This window comes from Somniosus microcephalus, unplaced genomic scaffold, assembly GCF_052327205.1.
Source record: "Somniosus microcephalus isolate GS21.2 unplaced genomic scaffold, FLI_Smic_1.0 unresolved_chr4, whole genome shotgun sequence".
Lineage (NCBI taxonomy): Eukaryota > Metazoa > Chordata > Chondrichthyes > Squaliformes > Somniosidae > Somniosus > Somniosus microcephalus.
Window position 1 is genome coordinate 19,437,315 of NW_028225182.1, and position 24,324 is coordinate 19,461,638.

Consider the following 24,324-nt stretch of genomic DNA (forward strand, 5'->3'; position numbering starts at 1 on the left):
AAATGCCGGTTTTCAGCATGCACAGTGCTTTTGGGGAAAACCGGCATTTCCTGTCCTCTGAACGAAGGGGTTCAGAGGCAGAACGTGTGCGACTGCACAGGCAGCGCGTGCGCAGTATAATTCGCCGCTTTCATTACTGCTTTCAGTGAGGTCAAGTCCTTACAACTTACACATGAAAAAAGCATGGGTACAGTTGCTCCAGAGGCTGCGGAGGAAGATATTTCTTATCGTGGAGCTTCTGAAAGTATGTATGTCTGTATATATTCCTTTGCATGTTATGTATATATTCCTTTACTTATGTGTATGAATGTATTATTTAATTATGACTTTCAGAGAAAGTAACTTATTGGAAAATCATAATTAAAAACATATTCATACACATTAGTAAAGGAATATAAAACATATACATACATATACGTAAAGGAATATATGTGGACATACATACATAACTCATTCTCACATTCCATTCACACAGCCACAATTGCTCCTTCTACCTACCGTTCTGAAAACCTTTTATAAAAAAAAAAAAAAAAAATTTTTACTTTAAAACTTACTTAAAATTTCTTAAAATAACTTCCCTCCCTTTCCCAAACAAAAATATTGCATTTCAGAAGCTCCACGATAAAATGTTTCTTCCTCCGCAGCCAATGAACCACTTTACACTTGCTTTTTTCAAGTGTAACTTCTGAGGACTTACCCTCACGGATTTCATGAATGAATTCTACGAAGTTCACTGCGCAAGCGCTGCCTGTGCAGTCGCACGCGCTCGAGGTCTGGAAATGCCGGCGTTCCCCGCATGCACTGTTCATGCTGAACGCCGGCATTTCCAACGGCCAGATGCGTGAGTACCCCGAGCGCACTCACGCCTTTGGGCCAGAAATTCGCGGCCATTCAGCGACTCAGCATCCACAGCCCTCTGGGGTAGAGAATTCCAAAGATTCACAACCCTCTGAGTGAAGAAATTCCTCCTCATCTCGGTCTTAAATGGCCGACCCCTTATCCTGAGACTATGCCCCCTAGTTCTAGACTCTCCAGCCAGGGGAAACAACCTCTCAGCATCTACCCTGTCGATCCCCTCAGAATCTTGTTTCATGGCTCATTCTACTAAACTCCGGAGAGTAGAGATCCAAACTACTCAATCTCTCCTCATAGGACAACCCTCTCATCCCAGGAATCAACCTAGTGAACCTTCATGGCACCGCCTCTAAGGCAAGTATATCCAGAAAAAGCAGCAAACCTGAGGATTGGAAGCAGTTTAGGATTCAGCAAAGGAGGACAAAAGGATTAATTAAGAGGGGGAAAATAGAGTATGAGAGTAAGCTTGCAGAGGACATAAACACTGACTGTAAAAGCTTCTATAGATATGTGAAGAGAAAAAGATTGGTGAAGTCAAGCGTAGGTCCCTTGCAGTCAGAATCAGAGGAATTTATAATGGGGAACAAAGAAATGGCAGACCAATTAAATACATACTTTGGTTCTGTCTTCACAAAGGAGGACACAAATAACCTCCCAGAGATGTCGGGGAACATAGGGTCTAATGAGAGGGAGGAACTGAATGAAATCAGTATTTGTAGGGAAATGGTGAATTGACGGGATTGAAGGCCGATAAATCCCCAGGGCCTGATAATCTACATCCCAGGGTACTTAAGGAAGTGGCCCTAGAAATAGTAGTTGTATTGCTGGTCATCTTCCAAAATTCGATCGATTCTCGAACAGTTCCCATGGATTGGAGGGTAGCTAATGTTACCCCACTATTCAAAAAAGGTGGTAGAGAGAAAATGGGGAATTATAGACCTGACATCGGTAGTGGGGAAAATGCTAGAGTCCATTATAAAAGATGTATTAGCAGAGCACTTGGAAAACAGTGACAGGATCGGACAAAGTCAACATGGATTTACAAAAGGTAAAGCATGCTCGACTAATCGACTGGAATTTTTTGAGGATGTAACTGGTAGAATAGATAAGGGAGAACCAGTGGATGTGGTGTATTTCGACTTTCAGAAGGCTTTCGATAAGGTCCCACACAAGAGATTAGCGTGTAAAGTTAAAGCATATGGGATTGGGGGCAAGGTACTAACTTGGATAGAGAACTGGTTGGCAGACAGGAAGCAAAGAGTTGGAATAAACGGCACTTTTTCAGAGTGGCAGGCAGTGACTAGTGGGGTACCGCAGGGATCGGTGCTAGGACCCCAGCTATTCACAATATATATTAATGATCTAGACGAGGGAACTAGATGTAATATCTCCAAGTTTGCAGACGACACAAAGCTGGGTGGGCGTGTGTGCTGTGAGGAGGATGCAGAGAAACTCCAGTATGATTTGGACAGGTTGGGTGATTATACTGCATTTGCCATACATCTGCCCAATGTGGATAAATGCGAGGTTATCCACTTCGGTGGCAAAAACAGGAAGACAGATTATTATCTGAACGGCAATAGATTGGGAAAAGGGGAAGTGCAACGAGACCTGGGTGTCCTTGTGCACCAGTCGCTGAAGGTAAGCATGCAGGTGCAGCAGGCGGTTAAGGCGGCAAATGGTATGTTGGCCTTCATAGTGAGAGGATTAGAGTACAGGAGCAAGGATGTCTTGCTGCAGTTGTACAGGGCCTTGGTGAGGCCACACCTTGAGTATTGTGTGCAGTTTTGGTCACCTTATCTGAGGAAGGATGTTCTTGACATGGAGGGAGTGCAGTGAAGATTCACCAGGCTGATACCTGGGATGGCAGGAATGACGTATGACGAGAGATTGGGTCAATTAGGTCTATATTCGCTAGAGTTTAGAAGAATGAGAGGGGATCTCATTGAAACTTATAAAATTCTAACAGGACTAGACAGACTCGATGCAGGAAGGATGTTCCCGATGGCGGGGGAGTCCAGAACCAGGGGTCACAGTCTAAGGATAAGGGGTAAGCCATTTAGGACTGAGATGAGGAGGAATTTCTTCACCCAGAGAGTGGTGAACCTGTGGAATTCTCTACCACACAAGGGCAGTTGAGGCCAATTCATTAAATATATTCAAGAAGGAGTTGGATATATTTCTTAAGGCTAAAGGGATCAAGGAATATGGGGAGAAAGCAGGGACAGGGTACTGAATTTGGATGATCAGCCATGATCTCATTAAATGACAGAGCAGGCTCGAGGGGCCGAATGGCCTACTCCTGCGCCTATCTTCTATGTTTCCTCAGATAAGGAGACCAAAACTGTGCACAGTACTCGAAGTGCGGTCTCACCAAAGCCCTGTACAATTGTAGCAAGATTTCCTTACTCATGTACACCAACCCTCTTGCAATTAAGGCCAGCATGCCATTTGCTTTCCTATTTGCTCGCTGTACCTGCACGCTAACTCTGTTTCCTGTACGAGGACACCTAAATCCCTCTGAACACCAACATTTAATAGTTTCTCACCATTTAATGCTGTAAGTACACAGCTCCTGGAGATGCACACCCCCTATACTACCTGCACACAGCTCTCTGCTCTCCTGCTGCACAATCTGTTGTAAACCGGCCTGGCAGGTTACACACAAACCCCGTGTGGCCAAGCGACCGATCACTCACAGCCCTGCGACTGCTCACCCTCCTCCGTGACCTCGGGTCTGGGCTCCTGATCTGTACAAACCACAATCCTAGGTTCCAATCCCAGTTCCCATTCCTGCTCCATGCAGAGTACACTGCGCTCAGATTACCCCAGATAGGGAACGGGATCAGCCAGGGTTCCACATGGTCACTCCCCAGTGACCCCCCCGCGGGTACACAGTGTGCACGTGTCTGATCAGCAGCTCACTCCCCAGTGACCCCGGGTACACAGTGTGCACGTGTCTGATCAGCAGCTCACTCCCCAGTGACCCCGGGTACACAGTGTGCACGTGTCTGATCAGCAGCTCACTCCCCAGTGACCCCCCCCCGCGGGTACACAGTGTGCACGTGTCTGATCAGCAGCTCACTCCCCAGTGACCCCCCGGTACACAGCGTGCACATGTCTGATCAGCAGCTCACTCCCCAGTGGCCCCGGGTACACTGCGTGCACGTGTCTGATCAGCAGCTCACTCCCCAGTGACCCCGGGTACACAGTGTACACGTGTCTGATCAGCAGCTCACTCCCCAGTGACCCCGGGTACACAGTGTACACATGTCTGATCAGCAGCTCACTCCCCAGTGACCCCGGGTACACAGTGTGCACGTGTCTGATCAGCAGCTCACTCCCCAGTGACCCCGGGTACACAGTGTGCACGTGTCTGATCAGCAGCTCACTCCCCAGTGACCCCGGGTACACAGTGTGCACGTGTCTGATCAGCAGCTCACTCCCCAGTGACCTCGGGTACACAGTGTGCACGTGTCTGATCAGCAGCTCACTCCCCAGTGACCCCGGGTACACAGTGTACACGTGTCTGATCAGCAGCTCACTCCCCAGTGACCTCGGGTACACTGCGTGCACGTGTCTGATCAGCAGCTCACTCCCCAGTGACCTCGGGTACACAGTGTGCACGTGTCTGATCAGCAGCTCACTCCCCAGTGACCTCGGGTACACAGTGTGCACGTGTCTGATCAGCAGCTCACTCCCCAGTGACCCCGGGTACACAGTGTGCACGTGTCTGATCAGCAGCTCACTCCCCAGTGACCCCGGGTACACTGCGTGCACGTGTCTGATCAGCAGCTCACTCCCCAGTGACCTCGGGTACACAGTGTGCACGTGTCTGATCAGCAGCTCACTCCCCAGTGACCCCCCGGTACACAGTGTGCACGTGTCTGATCAGCAGCTCACTCCCCAGTGACCCCGGGTACACAGCGTGCACGTGTCTGATCAGCAGCTCACTCCCCAGTGACCTCGGGTACACAGTGTACACGTGTCTGATCAGCAGCTCACTCCCCAGTGACCCTGGGTACACAGTGTGCACGTGTCTGATCAGCAGCTCACTCCCCAGTGACCCCCGGGTACACAGTGTACACGTGTCTGATCAGCAGCTCACTCCCCAGTGACCCCGGGTACACAGTGTGCACGTGTCTGATCGGCAGCTCACTCCCCAGTGACCCCGGGTACACAGTGTGCACGTGTCTGATCAGCAGCTCACTCCCCAGTGACCCCGGGTACACAGTGTGCACGTGTCTGATCGGCAGGCCAGGCTTGGCTAGAATGTCCTTCGGAATTCAACCAACATTAGGCTTACACGCGCTGATCCAGAGATCCCAGGGCACTTGCTGTTCCAGTGAGAGTTTAAACAGGATACTCAGCATTTCAGGGGAACGTAGTAACAGGAGGAGGCCATTCAGCCCCCCGAGTCTGTTCTGCCATTCAATGAGCTCATAGGTGATCTGGATCCGAACTCCATTCACCCACTTGGCTGGCAAACACCCCTAAAAGATACATGGCGACTATTGTGTTATCTAAATCATTAATAAATACAGTGAATAGTTGAGGCCCCAGCACAGATCCTGGGTACAAACCGAGCATTCAACACTTACCTCGTCAAACTCCTCAGTCATCTTCCGGATTATCTCCGCATTCTGCAGCTTTTGGAACATCTCCGAGGTAACCACACCTGAAGTGAAGGAAAAGTGATGGGATGATTGAGCTAGACTAGTCCGAGTGACAATAACTGTTTCCCCCTCAGTGCCACTCACCACAGGAACAGGAGGGGGCCGTACAGCCCCTCGAGCCTGATCCCACAGGAGGAGGCCGTACAGCCCCTCGAGCCTGATCCCACAGGAGGAGGCCGTTCAGCCTCTCGAGCCTGATCCCACAGGACCAGGAGGAGGCCGTACAGCCCCTCGAGCCTGACCCCACAGGACCAGGAGGAGGCCGTACTGCCCCTCGAGCCTGATCCCACAGGACCAGGAGGCCGTTCAGCCCCTCGAGCCTGATTCAACAGGAGGAGGCCATGCAGCCCCTCGAGCCTGATCCCACAGGAGAAGGCCGTTCAGCCCCTCGAGCCTGATCCCACAGAAGGCCGTTCAGCCCCAGGCCGTTCAGCCCCTCGAGCCTGATCCCACAGAAGGCCGTTCAGCCCCTCGAGCCTGATCCCACAGGAGAAGGCCGTTCAGCCCCTCGAGCCTGATCCCACAGAAGGCCGTTCAGCCCCAGGCCGTTCAGCCCCTCGAGCCTGATCCCACAGGAGGAGGCCGTTCAGCCCCTCGAGCATGATCCCACAGGACCAGGAGGAGGCCATTCAGCCCCTCGAGCCTGATCCCACAGGAACAGGAGGCCGTTCAGCCCCTCGAGCCTGATCCCACAGGAGGAGGCCATGCAGCCCCTCGAGTCTGATCCCACAGGACCAGGAGGAGGCCGTTTAGCCCCTCGAGCCTGATCCCACAGGAGGCCGTTCAGCCCCTCGAGCCTAATCCCACAGGACCAGGAGGAGGCCGTTTAGCCCCTCGAGCCTGATCCCACAGGAGGCCGTTCAGCCCCTCGAGCCTAATCCCACAGGACCAGGAGGCCGTTCAGCCCCTCGAGCCTGATCCCACAGGAGGAGGCCATGCAGCCCCTCGAGCCTAATCCCACAGGACCAGGAGGCCATTCAGCCCCTCGAGCCTGATCCCACAGGAGGCCGTTCAGCCCCTCGAGCCTAATCCCACAGGACCAGGAGGCCGTTCAGCCCCTCGAGCCTGATCCCACAGGAACAGGAGGCCCCCCAACATCCCACACATTCAAACCCCCAACAGGTATCACATCGCACAGGCCTTCGGTACCGTAATCAGTTCTGGAGACAGTGGAGAAGCTCCACAACGGCCAGCAGGCATCAAGCCAGGAGGTCCACAGTCCAAACCTGGGTCTGTGCCTTCCTCGCCGGGCTCCTACACCCAGCAGCTTCGACCAACAACAAACGGCAGGGTTGCGATCCAGCCACCCCCACTGGAGAGCACGCGCCACTCGACGACAGGGTCAGACGGGGCGGTGAGTCATACCCCCGCCCCCCCCCCCAGCTCACTGTCCAGGCCCAGACATAGCACCATTGCTTGGGCTGGTAGCTGTGCAGGAGTCAGTGATGTCGGGAGGAGGACAGGAACCTGCAGGAAACATAGAAGATAGGAGCAGGAGTAGGCCATTTGGCCCTTCGAGCCTGCTCCGCCATTCAACGAGATCATGGCTGATCATCCAAACCCTAGCACCCAGTCCCTACACCGACAGCCATCCCACCCAAGCCCTATCCCCGTAACCCTGTAACCCCACGTATTTAATCCCCCCTAAAACTAAGGGCCAATTTTTTTTTATCATGGCCAATCAACCTAACCCGCACATCTTTGGACTGTGGGAGCACCCGGAGAAAACCCACGCAAACACAGGGAGAATGTGCAAACTCCACACACAGTCACCCGAGGCCGGATTTGAACCCGGGTCCCTGGCGCTGTGAGGCAACAGTGCTAACCACTATGCCACCGAAGGGGAAGAGTAGCTGGTCACTGTACGTCCAGGGTCAGCACGTGGGAGGGGGACTGACGGTGGGGGCGGGGGCTCCACCTCCAGCTTCAGAACGAGCCTGGTTACTCGAGGTTGCCTCCCCGAGTCAGGGAGATGAGCCATCTGCCTCTTCCTCAGGGGCGTGCACAGCCCCCCACCCCTCCCCGGGTGGTCAGTGGCTGAAGCACTGAGCTGTGGTGGCCCTGGTTCTGCAGCGAGTCAGTCAATCACCATCACCACAGTGAGGGAAGCGGAACTGGACTCGGCATCCCAGGCCAGAGAAGGAGGCGTGAATCCGACAAGCCCACCCTTCCCGCCCCGACAGCTCGCTCGTGCTTTACTTTAAATGCACGACTACCAGCTGCGCACATTCTCCTCCCGGCCCACGTGCCGTTCCATTCTCCGCCGGCTTCGGTCCGAGTGGCGCTCGCCCATCAGAGAATCACACTGCCAATCAGCTGGCGAGCAGTCGGCCCTGCTCTCGGGCACCGATCGCCACCTCTGCCCCTTTTACCTTTGCACCCACAGCAGTGGATGAAGAAGTTGAGCAGCTCCAGCAGACCGTCCTCCCTGTCCAGCTTGTAAACATCCAGCCACTCATCAACCAGCGTCTGTTGGAGGGACACACGTCAGTTACACTGGCAGCAGTGTTCGATACGCTCACACTCACCCCCGACACTGACACACGTCAGTTACACCGATAGCAACGTTAGTGTCCCCACACTCGCTCACCCCGACACTGACACACGTCAGTTACACTGGCAGCATACTCTCACACTCGCCCCCGACACTGACACACGTCAGTTACACTGATAGCAACGTTAGTGTCCCCACACTCGCTCACCCCGACACTGACACACGTCAGTTCCACTCATCAGTTAGTGCACACTCGCTCACTGTGTAAGTGTGCTGTCTCTCCGCTCCCCCATTCAACCCCCCAACGCTCCACAGATTGAGTGATTTTCCCTTTCAGAAGCAGCTCTTCAGCAAACCTCCCACCCCACAATTCTTCGACAGCAGCTCCCAAACCCGCGACCTCTTCCACCTAGAAGGACAAGGGCAGCAGGCGCATGGGAACACCGTCACCTGCAAGTTCCCCTCCAAGTCACACACCATCCTGGCTTGGAAATATATCGGCCGTTCCTTCATCGTCGCTGGGTCAAAATCCTGGAACTCCCTCCATAACAGCACTGTGGGAGGACCTTCACCACACGGACTGCAGCGGTTCAAGGCGGCGGCTCACCACCACCTTCTCGAGGGCAATTAGGGACGGGCAATAAATGCCGGTCTTGCCAGCGACGTCCACATCCCAGGAATGAATTTTAAGAAACACTAGTCTCCACATAACACTGTGAGCCCAAACACTGCCGGTGCACCCCCCCACGACTCCTCCTTATACAGGGGTCAGGAGCTGCTTCAGGCACCGACCTGCATGGCACTCTTGGCCTGTTTCACCGCCTCGAACAGGTTGCTGGCTTCCTTCTGCTGTTCTCCAGCAGGACGTTTCAGCACCGATGCCTGCCTCGGTTTCCTGGAGGACTGCAAACACAACCAGTTTAGAGAAGGATCTTTTACAGAGCGTCAGTCACCCAGCGCCCCCCCTCACAGTCACCCAGCATTGCTCATTGGTGGGGGGGAGGGGGGGGGGGTAAGTTATCTCCAACAATTGGATACCGTATAGTATCTGTAGGAGGCCTCTCTAGCCCCCTTCCATTATAGAACCTCGCACTTAACTCAGTACTTGGCACCAATGGGGCAATGTTAATGAAACAAACACAGAAATGGAACCTCAGGCAGAGACTTTAGTACAAAAAGCAGCAAAGGATTAACATTTCTAATCACTCGTTTGACCTCCCAACACAAACTAAATACAAGTAACTATTGCAAAAGGTGCAGCGGTCCCCAAGGCTCATGTTGGACGAAGGATGGAGTAACAAGGCTGCAGGCTCTGCCCTGATCTCAGCAAAGGACAACGACAGGAGTGGGGGGATCAGAGGGCCCGGGGAGAGGAGTGGGGGGATTAGAGGGCCCGGGGAGAGGAGTGGGGGGATTAGAGGGCCCGGCGAGAGGAGTGGGGGGATCAGAGGGCCCGGCGAGAGGAGTGGGGGGATTAGAGAGCCCGGGGAGAGGAGTGGGGGGATTAGAGAGTCCGGGGAGAGGAGTGGGGGGATTAGAGAGCCCGGGGAGAGGAGTGGGGGGATTAGAGAGCTCGGGGAGAGGAGTGGGGGGATTAGAGAGCCCGGGGAGAGGAGTGGGGGGATTAGAGAGCCCGGGGAGAGGAGTGGGGGGATTAGAGGGCCCGGGGAGAGGAGTGGGGGGATCAGAGGGCCCGGGGAGAGGAGTGGGGGGATTAGAGGGCCCGGCGACAGGAGTGGGGGGATTAGAGAGCTCGGGGAGAGGAGTGGGGGGATTAGAGAGCCCGGGGAGAGGAGTGGGGGGATTAGAGAGCCCGGGAAGAGGAGTGGGGGGATTAGAGGGCCCGGGGAGAGGAGTGGGGGGATTAGAGAGCCCGGGGAGAGGAGTGGGGGGATTAGAGAGTCCGGGGAGAGGAGTGGGGGGATTAGAGGGCCCGGGGAGAGGAGTGGGGGGATTAGAGGGCCCGGCGAGAGGAGTGGGGGGATTAGAGAGCCCGGGGAGAGGAGTGGGGGGATTAGAGAGCTCGGGGAGAGGAGTGGGGGGATTAGAGAGCTCGGGGAGAGGAGTGGGGGGATTAGAGAGCCCGGGGAGAGGAGTGGGGGATTAGAGAGCCCGGGGAGAGGAGTGGGGGGATTAGAGAGCTCGGGGAGAGGAGTGGGGGGATGAGAGAGCCCGGAGAGAGGAGTGGGGGATTAGAGAGTCCGGGGAGAGGAGTGGGGGGATTAGAGGGCCCGGCGAGAGGAGTGGGGGGATTAGAGAGCTCGGGGAGAGGAGTGGGGGGATTAGAGAGCTCGGGGAGAGGAGTGGGGGGATTAGAGAGCCCGGGGAGAGGAATGGGGGATTAGAGAGCCCGGGGAGAGGAGTGGGGGGATTAGAGAGCTCGGGGAGAGGAGTGGGGGGATTAGAGAGCCCGGGGAGAGGAGTGGGGGATTAGAGAGTCCGGGGAGAGGAGTGGGGGGGATTAGAGAGTCCGGGGAGAGGAGTGGGGGGGATTAGAGGGCCCGGCGAGAGGAGTGGGGGGATTAGAGAGCCCGGGGAGAGGAGTGGGGGGATTAGAGAGCTCGGGGAGAGGAGTGGGGGGATTAGAGGGCCCGGGGAGAGGAGTGGGGGGATTAGAGAGCCCGGGGAGAGGAGTGGGGGGATTAGAGAGCTCGGGTAGAGGAGTGGGGGGATTAGAGAGCTCGGGGAGAGGAGTGGGGGGATTAGAGAGCCCGGGGAGAGTAGTGGGGGATTAGAGAGCCCGGGTAGAGGAGTGGGGGGATTAGAGAGCTCGGGGAGAGGAGTGGGGGGATTAGAGAGCCCGGGGAGAGGAGTGGGGGATTAGAGAGTCCGGGGAGAGGAGTGGGGGGATTAGAGAGTCCGGGGAGAGGAGTGGGGGGATTAGAGGGCCCGGCGAGAGGAGTGGGGGGATTAGAGAGCCCGGGGAGAGGAGTGGGGGGATTAGAGAGCTCGGGGAGAGGAGTGGGGGGATTAGAGGGCCCGGCGAGAGGAGTGGGGGGATTAGAGAGTCCGGGGAGAGGAGTGGGGGGATTAGAGAGTCCGGGGAGAGGAGTGGGGGGATTAGAGGGCCCGGCGAGAGGAGTGGGGGGATTAGAGAGCCCGGGGAGAGGAGTGGGGGGATTAGAGAGCTCGGGGAGAGGAGTGGGGGGATTAGAGAGCTCGGGGAGAGGAGTGGGGGGATTAGAGAGCCCGGGGAGAGGAGTGGGGGATTAGAGAGCCCGGGGAGAGGAGTGGGGGGATTAGAGAGCTCGGGGAGAGGAGTGGGGGGGATTAGAGAGCCCGGGGAGAGGAGTGGGGGGATTAGAGAGCCCGGGGAGAGGAGTGGGGGATTAGAGAGTCCGGGGAGAGGAGTGGGGGATTAGAGAGCCCGGGGAGAGGAGTGGGGGGATTAGAGAGCTCAGGGAGAGGAGTGGGGGGATTAGAGAGCTCGGGGAGAGGAGTGGGGGAATTAGAGAGCCAGGGGAGAGGAGTGGGGGGATTAGAGAGCTCGGGGAGAGGAGTGGGGGGATTAGAGGGCCCGGGGAGAGGTGTGGGGGGATTAGAGAGCTCGGGGAGAGGACTGGGGGGATTAGAGAGTCCGGCGAGAGGAGTGGGGGGATTAGGGGGCCCGGGGAGAGGAGTGGGGGGATTAGAGGGCCCGGCGAGAGGAGTGGGGGGGATTAGAGGGTCCGGGGAGAGGAGTGGGGGGATTAGAGAGCCCGGGGAGAGGAGTGGGGGGATTAGAGGGCCCGGGGAGAGGAGTGGGGGGATTAGAGGGCCCGGCGACGGGAGTGGGGGGATTAGAGGGCCCGGCGAGAGGAGTGGGGGGATTAGAGAGCTCGGGGAGAGGAGTGGGGGGATTAGAGGGCCCGGGGAGAGGAGTGGGAGGATTAGAGGGTCCGGCGAGAGGAGTGGGGGGATTAGAGGGCCCGGGGAGAGGAGTGGGGGGATTAGAGGGCCCGGGGAGAGGAGTGGGGGGATTAGAGGGCCCGGGGAGAGGAATGGGGGGATTAGAGGTCCCGGGGAGAGGAGTGGGGGGATTAGAGGGTCCGGGGAGAGGAGTGGGGGGATTAGAGGGTCCGGGGAGAGGAGCGGGGGGATTAGAGAGCCCGGGGAGAGGAGCGGGGGGATTAGAGAGCTCGGGGAGAGGAGTGGGGGGGATTAGAGGGCCCGGGGAGAGGAGTGGGGGGGATTAGAGGGCCCGGGGAGAGGAGTGGGGGGATTAGAGAGCTCGGGGAGAGGAGTGGGGGGATTAGAGGGCCCGGGGAGAGTAGTGGGGGGATTAGAGGGCCCGGGGAGAGGAGTGGGGGGATTGGAGAGTCCGGGGAGAGGAGTGGGGGGATTGGAGAGCCCGGCGACAGTTGTTGGGGGGATTAGAGAGCCCGGCGACGGTTGTTGGGGGGATTAGAGAGCCCGGCGACGGTTGCTGGGGGGATTAGAGTGCCCAGCGACGGTTGTTGGGGGGGGATTAGAGAGCCCGGTGACGGTTGTTGGGGGGATTAGAGAGCCCGGAGACAGTTGTTGGGGGATTAGAGAGCCCGGTGACGGTTGTTGGGGGATTAGAGAGCCCGGTGATGGTTGTTGGGGGGATTAGAGCCCGGCGACGGTTGTTGGGGGGGATTAGAGAGCCCGGAGACGGTTATTGGGGGGGATTAGAGAGCCCGGCGACGGTTGTTGGGGGGATTAGAGCCCGGCGACGGTTGTCGGGGGGATTAGAGAGCCCGGTGACGGTTGTTGGGGGGATTAGAGAGCCCGGTGACGGTTGTTGGGGGGATTAGAGAGCCCGGAGACGGTTGTTGGGGGGATTAGAGAGCCCGGCGACATTTATTGGGGGGATTAGAGCCCGGCGACGGTTGTTGGGGGGATTAGAGAGTCCGGCGACAGTTGTTGGGGGGATTAGAGAGCCCGGCGACGGTTGTTGGGGGGATTAGAGAGCCCGGAGACGGTTGTTGGGGGGATTAGAGAGCCCGGCGACGGTTGTTGGGGGGATTAGAGCCCGGCGACAGGTGTTGGGGGGATTAGAGAGCCCGGTGACGGTTGTTGGGGGGATTAGAGCCCGGTGACGGTTGTTGGGGGGATTAGAGAGCCCGGAGACGCTGGTTGGGGGGATTAGAGAGCCCGGTGACGGTTGTTGGGGGGATTAGAGAGCCCGGCGACGGTTGTTGGGGGGATTAGAGAGCCCGGCGACAGTTGTTGGGGGGATTAGAGCCCGGTGACGGTTGTTGGGGGGATTAGAGCCCGGCGACGGTTGTTGGGGGGATTAGAGAGCACGGCGACGGTTGTTGGGGGGATTAGAGAGCCCGGAGACGGTTGTTCGGGGGATTAGAGAGCCCGGTGACGGTTGTTGGGGGGATTAGAGAGCCCGGTGACGGTTGTTGGGGGGATTAGAGAGCCCGATGACGGTTGTTCGGGGGATTAGAGAGCCCGGTGACGGTTGTTGGGGGGATTAGAGAGCCCGGTGACGGTTGTTGGGGGGATTAGAGAGCCCGGAGACGGTTGTTGGGGGGATTAGAGAGCCCGGCGACGGTTGTTGGGGGGATTAGAGAGCCCGGAGACGGTTGTTGGGGGGATTAGAGAGCCCGGCGACGGTTGTTGGGGGGATTAGAGAGCCCGGAGACGGTTGTTGGCGGATTGGAGAGCACGGAGACGGTTGTTGGGGGTTTAGAGCCCGGAGACAGTTGTTGGGGAGATTAGAGCCCAGCGACGGTTGTTGGGGGGATTAGAGAGGCCGGAGACGGTTGTTGGGGGGATTAGAGCCCGGAGACGGTTGTTGGGGGGATTAGAGAGCCCGGTGACGGTTGTTGGGGGGATTAGAGAGCCCGGCGACGGTTGTCGGGGGGATTAGAGAGCCCGGCGACGGTTGTTGGGGGGATCAGAGAGCCCGGCGACAGTTGCTGGGGGGATTAGAGAGCCCGGCGACAGTTGTCGGGGGGATTAGAGAGCCCGGAGACGCTGGTTGGGGGGATTAGAGAGCCCGGTGACGGTTGTTGGGGGGATTAGAGCCCGGCGACAGTTGTTGGGGGGATTAGAGAGCCCGGCGACGGTTGTCGGGGGGATTAGAGCCCGGCGACAGTTGTTGGGGGGATTAGAGAGGCCGGTGACGGTTGTCGGGGGGATTAGAGCCCGGCGACGGTTGTTGGGGGGATTGGAGAGCCTGACGACGGTTGTCGGGGGGGATGAGAGAGCCCGGTGACAGTTGTCGGGGGGATTAGAGAGCCCGGAGACGGTTGTCGGGGGGATTAGAGCCCGGAGACGGTTGTTGGGGGGATTAGAGCCCGGCGACGGTTGTTGGGGGGATTAGAGCCCGGCGACGGTTGTTGGGGGGATTAGAGCCCGGAGACGGTTGTCGGGGGGATGAGAGAGCCCGGCGACGGTTGTCGGGGGATTAGAGCCCGGCGACGGTTGTTGGGGGGATTAGAGAGCCCGGCGACGGTTGTTGGGGGGATTAGAGAGCCCGGTGACGGTTGTTGCGGGGATTAGAGAGCCCGGCGACGCTTGTTGGGGGGATTAGAGAGCCCGGCGACGGTTGTCGGGGGGATTAGAGAGCCCGGAGACGGTTGTTGGGGGGATTAGAGAGCCCGGCGACGGTTGTCGGGGGGATTAGAGCCCGGTTACGGTTGTTGGGAGGATTAGAGAGCCCGGTGACGGTTGTTGGGGGGATTAGAGAGCCCGGCGACGGTTGTTGGGAGGATTAGAGAGCCCGGCGACGGTTGTTGGGGGGATTAGAGAGCCCGGTGACGGTTGTTGGGGGGATTAGAGAGCCCGGCGACGGTTGTTGGGGGGATTAGAGAGCCCGGTGACGGTTGTTGGGGGGATTAGAGAGCCCGGCGACGGTTGTTGGGGGGATTAGAGAGCCCGGCGACGGTTGTTGGGGGGATTAGAGAGCCCGGTGACGGTTGTTGGGGGGATTAGAGAGCCCGGCGACGGTTGTTGGGGGGATTAGAGAGCCCGGTGACGGTTGTTGGGGGGATTAGAGAGCACAGCGACGGTTGTTGGGGGGATTAGAGAGCACAGCGACGGTTGTTGGGGGGATTAGAGAGCCCGGCGATGGTTGTTGGGGGGGATTAGAGAGCCCAGCGACGGTTGTTCGGGGGATTAGAGCCCGGAGACGGTTGTTCGGGGGATTAGAGAGCCCGGCGACGGTTGTCGGGGGATTAGAGAGCCCGGTGACGGTTGTTGGGGGGGATTAGAGAGCCCGGTGACGGTTGTTGGGGGGGATTAGAGAGCCCGGTGACGGTTGTTGGGGGGGATTAGAGAGCCCGGCGACGGTTGTTGGGGGGATTAGAGAGCCCGGCGACAGTTGTTGGGGGGATTCGAGAGCCCGGTGACGGTTGTTGGGGGGGATTAGAGAGCCCGGCGACGGTTGTCGGGGGGATTAGAGAGCCCGGTGACGGTTGTTGGGGGGGATTAGAGAGCCCGGCGACAGTTGTTGGGGGGGTTTAGAGAGCCCGGTGACGGTTGTTGGGGGGGATTAGAGAGCACGGAGACGGTTGTTGGGGGGATTAGAGCCCGGTGACGGTTGTTGGGGGGATTAGAGCCCGGTGACGGTTGTTGGGGGGATTAGAGAGCCCGGCGACGGTTGTTGGGGGGATTAGAGAGCCCGGCGACGGTTGTGGGGGGGATTACAGCCCGGAGACGCTGGTTGGGGGGATTAGAGAGCCCGGTGACGGTTGTTGGGGGGATTAGAGCCCGGCGACAGTTGTCGGGGGGATTAGAGAGCCCGGCGACGGTTGTGGGGGGGATTACAGCCCGGAGACGCTGGTTGGGGGGATTAGAGAGCCCGGTGACGGTTGTTGGGGGGATTAGAGCCCGGCGACGGTTGTTGGGGGGATGAGAGAGCCCGGCGATGGTTGTTGGGGGGATTAGAGAGCCCGGCGACGGTTGTTGGGGGGATTAGAGCCCGGAGACAGTTGTTGGGGGGATTAGAGAGCCCGGACACGGTTGTTGGGGGGATTAGAGAGCCCAGTGACGGGAGTGGGGGGATTAGAGAGCCCGGCGACGGTTGTTGGGGGGATTAGAGAGCCCGGAGACGGTTGTTGGGGGATTAGAGAGCCCGGAGACGGTTGTTGGGGGGGATTAGAGAGCCCGGCGACGGTTGTTCGGGGGATTAGAGAGCCCGGAGACGGTTGTTGGGGGGATTAGAGAGCCCGGCGACGGTTGTTGCGTGTGGGGGGATTAGAGAAGCGGGCAGGAACAGGTGCTCACTGCCCAGCTCTCCGGCCCCATCTCCCTGCACAGTTACTTGCTCAGACTGAAGCCATCGAGTACCCCCCGTGTCCCGCCTGACCTTGAGCTGATCATCAATCGATTGCCTCACTCGCTGCATCTTTCCGTCACCACACTGCCGTCACAAATCACCAGCCACACCCTTTCCCACACAACGCAGCCCTCAGCAGCTCCCACAACCCCAGCACGGTCAACCCCAAATGCTCATTTACCAAGCGCGTCATGGCTTCGATCCTCCCGAGCTCTGCAACCTCCTCCAATTCTGCCCCGCCAGTGGGAGCCCTTGCCTCCTCCCGCTCTGGGCATCTGCATTCTCCAACCCTCTGCCCCACCTTCAGTCACGGAGCCTCCAGCCGCCTTGGCCCTCTGACAACACTCCCCTAATTCTTCCATTAGTGCTTGGCGCCCATTTTTAAAATTGAAACTGCGTCGAAGGCAATCTCCAAACCGGAGTGACGAGTGGGGGCGTTGAAAGGTTCATTCCCAGATGCCCAAAGACCCCGCAAGTCTTTCTCCCACCTCCTGCTGCTCCAACACTCACCTGTGCCGCACCTTTCGGCTGCCTGGTGCTCACAGACAGCTTACTGGTTTCCTGATCGCTGTCCAGCAACACGGAACCATTCTTTTTCCCCGCTATCTGGTTACTCTCGGCCAGCGCTCGTCTTGGTCTGCTGGAGAGCTGCCAACATATTGGAGGATGTGAGTGTGCACGCGGGAGGATGAGAGTAATTCATGAAAGGAATTACGCAGAATGTACAGCACTGAAACAGGCCATTCAGCCCAACAGATCCATGCCGGTCGGTGTTCATGCTCCACACGAGGCTCCCCCACCATACTTCATCTAATCACAATATATATTAATGATCTGGACGAGGGAACTAGATGTAATATCTCCAAGTTTGCAGACGACACAAAGCTGGGTGGGGGTGTGTGCTGTGAGGAGGATGCCGAGAAACTACAGGATGATTTGGACATGTTGGGTGATTGGGCAGAAACATGGCAGATGCAATATAACCTGGATAAATGCGAGGTTATCCACTTCAGTGGCAAAAACAGGAAGGCAGATTATTATCTGAATGGCAATAGATTGGGAGAAGGGGGAGTGCAACGAGACCTGGGTGTCCTTGTGCACCAGTCGCTGAAGGTAAGCATACAGGTGCAGCAGGCGGTTAAGAAGGCAAATGGTATGTTGGCCTTCGTAGCGAGAGGGTTTGAGTACAGGAGCAAGGATGTCTTGCTGCAGTTGTACAGGGCCTTGGTGAGACCACACCTTGAGTATTGTGTGCAGTTTTGGTCACCTTACCTGAGGAAGGATGTTCTTGCCATGGAGGGAGTGCAGCGAAGATTCACCAGGCTGATACCTGGGATGGCAGGAATGATGTATGAGGAGAGATTGGGTCAATTGGGCTTATACTCGCTGGAGTTTAGAAGAACGAGAGGGGATCTCATTGAAGCTTATAAAATTCTGACAGGACTGGACAGACTAGATGCAGGAAGGATGTTCCCGATGGTCAGGGAGTCCAGAACCAGGGGTCACAGTCTAAGGATAAGGGGTAAGCCATTTAGGACTGAGATGAGGAGGAATTTCTTCACCCAGAGAATGGTGAACCTGTGGAATTCTCTGCCACACAAGGCAATTGAGGCCAATTCATTAAATATATTCAAGAAGGAGTTGGATATATTTCTTGAGGCTAAAGGGATCAAGGGATATGGGGAGAAGGCAGGGACAGGGTACTGAATTTGGATGATCAGCCATGATCTCATTGAATGGCGGAGCAGGCTAGAGGGGCCGAATGGCCTACTCCTGCTCCTATCTTCTATGTTTAGCCCCATCAGCATATCCTTCTATTCCTTTCTCCCTCATGTCTTTATCTAGCTTCCCCTTAAAAGCATCTATACTATTCACCTCAACCACTCCCTGTGGTAGCGAGTTCCACTCTCTGGGTAAAGAAGTTTCTCCTCAATTCCCTATTGGATTTATTAATATCTACCGCATATTTACGACCCCTAGTTTCAACTCCCCACAAACTAACATTCGCTACGTCTACCCTAGCAAACCCTTTCATACTCGTAAAGACCTCAAGAGAAAAGATCCCCAGCCCTGTTCAATCTTTCCTGATGGTTATATCCTCTCAGCTCTGGCATCATTCTAGTAAATCTTTTTCTGCACCTTCTCCAGTGCCTCTATTATTTTTATAATAACACGAGACCAGAACTGTACGCAGTACTCCAGGTGTGGTCTAACCAAGGCTCTATACAAGTTTAACCCAACTTCTCGGCTTTGCAATTCTATCCCTCTAGAAATGAACCCGTGCTTGGTTTGCTATTTTTATGGCCTTGTTAACCTGCATTGTTACTTTTAGTGACGTGTGTATCTGGACCCCGAGATCCCTTTGCTCCTCTACTCCATTATCCAAGGGGTATATGGCCTCCTTATTCTTCTTGCCAAAATGCACCACCTCACAATTATCGATATCGAAATTCATTTTCCATGTACACGCCCATTCTGCAAATTTATTAACGTTTTCTTGTGTTTTGTCCCAGTCCTCCTCTGCATTAGCCACAGCCCCCAATTTGGTGTCGTCAGCAAATTTTGAAATTGGATTTCCGATTCCAGAGTCCAAAACATTTATGTGAATGGCGACCAACAGTGGTCTCAGCACCGATCCTCGTGGAACACCACTTCCTACCATTTGCCAGTCTAAGTAACTACCTTTTAACCCCTACTCTCTGTTTTCTGTTCTGTAGTCAGCTTGCTATCCATTCTTCTGACCTTAGTCACAGATCTACTGTGTGGTGCCTTAGCAAAGGCCTTTGGAGAATCCAAATATATTACCTCTACTGCAGTACCCTTATCTGCTCTTTGTTACTTCTTCAAAGAAAGTTTGGTCAAGCATGAGGAATCCGTGCCCACTGCTTTTTATATTATTTTCCGTTTCTAGATGCTTTTCCATTACATCTTTGAGTAAAGATTCTATTATCTTTCAGTAAAGATTCTATTATCTTTCCTACACCGACATTAAGCTAACTGGTCTATAGCTCCCTGGATTTGTTCTATCTCCCTTTTTAAATATAAGAAACACATTAGCTGTCTGTCAGTATTCCCTTTTCGAATGAATTGTTTTATATATATCTATATGTAATAGTGCCTCTGCTATCTCTTCCCCACCAATGTCAGTGTTCTCACTCAGGCCAACATCCCCAGCATCGAAGCTTTGACCACACTCGAACACCTCCGGTGGACGGATCACATCGTCTGCAAGCCTGATACGAGACTCCCAAAACAAGCGCGCTACTCGGAGCTCCGACTCGGCAAGAGAGCCCCAGGTGGGCAGAGGAAACGCTTCAAGGACACCCTCAAAGCCTCCTTGAAAAAGTGCAACATCCCCCACCGACACCTGGGAATCCCTGGCCCGAGACCGCACAAAGTGGAGGAGAAGCATCCGGGAAGGCGCCGAACACCTCGAGTCTCTTCGCCGGGAGCAAGCGGAAGCCAAGCGCAAGGAGCGCAAGTCAACCCAAGCTCCCCACCCACCCGCCCCTTCAACCACCGTCTGCCCCACCTGTGACAGAGACTGTAGGTCCCGCATTGGACTCATCAGTCACCTGCGAACTCATTTTTAGTCATCCTCGGTTCTGAGGGACTGCCTAAGAAGACGACCTTTTTAATATGTGCGGATGCCATCCAGGGGTTTTATCTAACTGGATTCGTTTATTGATAATTCAAGAAGCTGAAATAGCTCAGTTGGGAGAGCGTTAGACTGAAGATCTAAAGGTCCCTGGTTCGATCCCGGGTTTCGGCAGGTTTTAGTTACTTTCTGTCTCCTTCACTACAAGAGGAGCGAATCAGGAGAGATTTTAGGGAGCACGGTGGCATAGTGGTTAGCACTGTTGCCTCACAGCGCCAGGGACCCGGGTTCGAATCCGGCCTCGGGTGACTGTCTGTGTGGAGTTTGCACATTCTCCCCGTGTTTGCGTGGGTTTCCTCCGGGTGCTCCGGTTTCCTCCCACAGTCCAAAGATGTGCGGGTTCGGTTGATTGGTTATGATAAATTGACCCTTAGTGTTAGGGGGATTAAATACATGGGGTTACGGGGATAGGGTGGGATATGCGTTGCTGTAGGGGTTACGGGGATAGGGTGGGATATGTGTCGGTGCAGGCTCGATGGGCCGAAATGGCCTCTATCTGCACTGTGGGGTTTCTGTGATTCTGTGATAATCTCCCTTGATCTCGTAAATGTCTTTATATCTCTTTTGTTCTCTTCTAATGTCATGTCCACCATGTTAGTCTCCCTGGCAATTACCGAGGCAAAGTAACTATTCAATTTTGCTGCCATTTCACTGTCATTACCCGAGTTTATCTTGTGTATCCCTTCGTGGCCCTATCCTTATCCTGTTTTACCTTTTGTTATGTGTGTCAGTAGGGTAGTTTACTATTTCTTTTTATGTTCCTTGATAATTGAATTTGATAGTTCCTCTTTGCTTTCCTAATTGTTTCGTTAACTTCTTTCCTAACCTCTTCGTATTTCATTTTGTCATCCTCTCCTTTATTGTCTACGCAGGAGTGGATGGGAGAAAATGGGTAACACTAACGGTCCAGGGCTACGGGCAGCAGCAGCAGCGGTGGGTGAATCTGGTTCGGAAGCAGGATCAGTGAGGGACATGATCGCCATGGGTTACCAAAGGCCACAACACTGCCGCTGCGGGTCCGACACCCACCTGTGGGGACCCTTCACCAGGCTGAGTGACTCGGGCACAAACATCTCCTCGTTACAAAGCCTCGCGTCCCACACACAACCGCCATTCTATAGCTAGGAGCAGCCATTCCTTGGTAGATCTGTGCGATCATTTAAAGGGGCCAAAGACTTTCTCCCACCTCTTGTCGCTCCAACACTCACCTGTGCCGCACTTTTCGGCTGTCTGGTGCTCACAGACAGGTTACTGCCTTCCTGATCGCTGTCCAGCCACATCGAAGCATTCTCTTTCTCCGCTGTCTGGTTTCTCTCGGCCAGCGCTCGCCTTGGTCTCCTGGAGAGCTGCCAACACATTGGAGGATGTGAGTACATGTGGGTATGACGATGCGGGTAGATTTGCAATGCGGGATGCCACTTTGTCAGCTGGAGAAACCTGGGCTCTTGCTGGGCCTCAGAGAAACAGTTCGTCATCGGGACACCAGCTCAGGGACCCCACTCGCAGTCACTGCTGACAGAGGCCGGTTTGCGGGGGTGGGGGGTGTAGATAGACAGGATTAGGTTCGGCTGAGAGGCTTGTCAACAGTCCCAATCACGAGTGGTTAGCTGGCCGAGAGGTAACTAGTGTCAGTAGAATCTGATTCCAGCTCGGACCGATTCATTTACGAAAGGAGTGTATGGGAGAAAATGGGTAACACTAATGGTCCAGAACCACGGGCAGCAGTAGCACCGTTGGTGGGGTGAATCTGGTTAGGAAGCAGCATCACTGAGGGACATCATCACTATGGGTTACCGCAGCACTCTCGCCTCTAAGTCAGACCGTTGTGAGTTCAAGTCCCAGTCCAGAGACTTGAGCACAAAATCCAAGCCAACACTCCATATGCAGTACTGAGGGAGCGCCGCACTGTCGGAGGGGCAGTACTGAGGGAGCGCCGCACTGTCGGAGGGGCAGTACTGAGGGAGCGCCGCACTGTCGGAGGGGCAGTACTGAGGGAGCGCCGCACTGTCGGAGTGGCAGTACTGAGGGAGCGCCGCACTGTCGGAGGGGCAGTACTGAGGGAGCGCCGCACTGTCGGAGGGGCAGTACTGAGGGAGCGCCGCACTGTCGGAGGGGCAGTACTGAGGGAGCGCCGCACTGTCGGAGGGGCAGTACTGAGGGAGCGCCGCACTGTCGGAGGGGCAGTACTGAGGGAGCGCCGCACTGTCGGAGGGGCAGTACTGAGGGAGCGCCGCACTGTCGGAGGGGCAGTACTGAGGGAGCGCCGCACTGTCGGAGGGGCAGTACTGAGGGAGCGCCGCACTGTCGGAGGGGCAGTACTGAGGGAGCGCCGCACTGTCGGAGGGGCAGTACTGAGGGAGCGCCGCACTGTCGGAGGGGCAGTACTGAGGGAGCGCCGCACTGTCGGAGGGGCAGTACTGAGGGAGCGCCGCACTGTCGGAGGGGCAGTACTGAGGGAGCGCCGCACTGTCGGAGGGGCAGTACTGAGGGAGCGCCGCACTGTCGGAGGGGCAGTACTGAGGGAGCGCCGCACTGTCGGAGGGGCAGTACTGAGGGAGCGCCGCACTGTCGGAGGGGCAGTACTGAGGGAGCGCCGCACTGTCGGAGGGGCAGTACTGAGGGAGCGCCGCACTGTCGGAGGGGCAGTACTGAGGGAGCGCCGCACTGTCGGAGGGGCAGTACTGAGGGAGCGCCGCACTGTCGGAGGGGCAGTACTGAGGGAGCGCCGCACTGTCGGAGGGGCAGTACTGAGGGAGCGCCGCACTGTCGGAGGGGCAGTACTGAGGGAGCGCCGCACTGTCGGAGGGGCAGTACTGAGGGAGCGCCGCACTGTCGGAGGGGCAGTACTGAGGGAGCGCCGCACTGTCGGAGGGGCAGTACTGAGGGAGCGCCGCACTGTCGGAGGGGCAGTACTGAGGGAGCGCCGCACTGTCGGAGGGGCAGCACTAAGAGAGCGCTGCAGGGTCGGAGGGGCAGTACTGAGGGAGTGCTGCACTGTCGGAGGGACAGTACTGAGGGAGCGCCGCACTGTCGGAGGGGCAGTACTGAGGGAGTGCTGCACTGTTGGAGGGGCAGTACTGAGGGAGCGCCGCACTGTCGGAGGTGGTGTCTTTCGGACGAGACGTTAAACCGATGCCCCTTCTGTCCACTCGGGTGGATGTGAAAGATCCCACTGCACTATTTTGAAGAGGAGCATGGGCATTCTCCCTGTGTCCTGGCCATTATTTACCCTCAGCCAACATCACTAAAGCAGATAATTTGGTCATTATCACAGTGCTGTTTGTGGGAGCTTGCTGTGCACACATTGGCTACCGTGTTTCCTACATTACAACAGCGACTACACGTCAAACGTGCTTCAGTGGCTGTAAAGTGTTTCTGGGACGTCCCGAGGTTGTTGAAGGGGGTTTAGAGATGTAAGTTTATCACCGAAGGCCACAGCCCGGCTGCTGCCAGTCCAACACCCACCTGTGGCGCACTCTTCGCCAGTCTCGGTGACTCGGGCATAGGGCTGGGCTTTTGCCGCCTGGCAGAATTCTTCTTCTTCTTCACGGCCACTTTCTTCTCAACCAGCGCACGCCTTGGCCTCTTGGGCGGCTGCAAACACATCAGGACGACCAATCAGAACCTCAACACCGCATATTTAGCCAGATGCCTCCCTAACATCGCCAGTCTCTGCCCGTCTCGGCTCCTCTGCAGCGGAAACCCTCACCCACGCTTCAGTCTCTTCCAGACTCAACCACTCCCAACACTCTCCTGTGAACTTCAGCTCATCCAAAACTCTGCTGCCTTTATCCTCACTCACACCGTCCCGCTCGCCAACCGCCCTTGTGCTCGCTGACCAAGAATCATAGGACTTGCTCGACAGAAAACGACCAAGGTCCATCTAGTTCGTACTGTACAACGACAATGGAGCTGTTGACTGATCGCAGCAATCGATCTCTACCAATGAGTCGACAACAGACCCAGACACGAGGCGCGGAAACCCCCCAGTGATGGAGAGCTTTGGAAACGGGGGGAAAAATTCAGTATCGCCCCGTTTGGGGCGTCATTAGCGGCCGTGCGCAAAGTTTAGCGCCTGGCGCTAGTTATCGCCTCCGATGGCAAACTTGGCTTTTATTGCCCCTGGAGGTGATTGGAGCGCTAAATCAGACACTTCACACCTGTCTTAAGGCGCAAAGGCTGAGGAGCGAGGCGCTACCTCAGAGCGCTGGCGAAGCTCGTGTGATGTCAGTCAGCAATGGAACACAGACACACTGGCACCGGCCAGTTCTTAAAGGGGAGTTCTAACGAAAGGTCATCGACCTGAAACGTTAACTCTGTTTCTCTCTTCACATTTGCTGCTTGACCTGCTGAGTTTCTCCAGCATTTTTCTGTTTTTATCTTAAAGGGGAGGGTCGATCTTGGT

The 24,324-nt window shown here is 56.2% G+C and overlaps 1 protein-coding gene and 1 non-coding gene across 2 annotated transcripts in view; one reads left to right on the plus strand and one right to left on the minus strand.

Annotated features, from left to right (window-relative positions):
• LOC147090012 (cohesin subunit SA-1-like) overlaps positions 1–24,324 on the minus strand; it is a 62,272-nt gene that overhangs the window by 24,446 nt on the left and 13,502 nt on the right. Inside the window, exons 4-9 of the mRNA XM_085977025.1 lie at positions 23,385–23,513; positions 21,128–21,265; positions 16,772–16,909; positions 8,818–8,928; positions 7,904–8,000; positions 5,457–5,533 (exon numbers count right to left, since the gene is read on the minus strand). Coding sequence (XP_085833151.1) covers positions 5,457–5,533; positions 7,904–8,000; positions 8,818–8,928; positions 16,772–16,909; positions 21,128–21,265; positions 23,385–23,513 — 690 coding nt within the window. The remainder of the gene's footprint in view (positions 1–5,456; positions 5,534–7,903; positions 8,001–8,817; positions 8,929–16,771; positions 16,910–21,127; positions 21,266–23,384; positions 23,514–24,324) is intronic.
• On the plus strand, positions 19,961–20,033 carry trnaf-gaa (transfer RNA phenylalanine (anticodon GAA)). Its single transcript has one exon. It is a non-coding gene; the product is annotated as a tRNA-Phe (tRNA).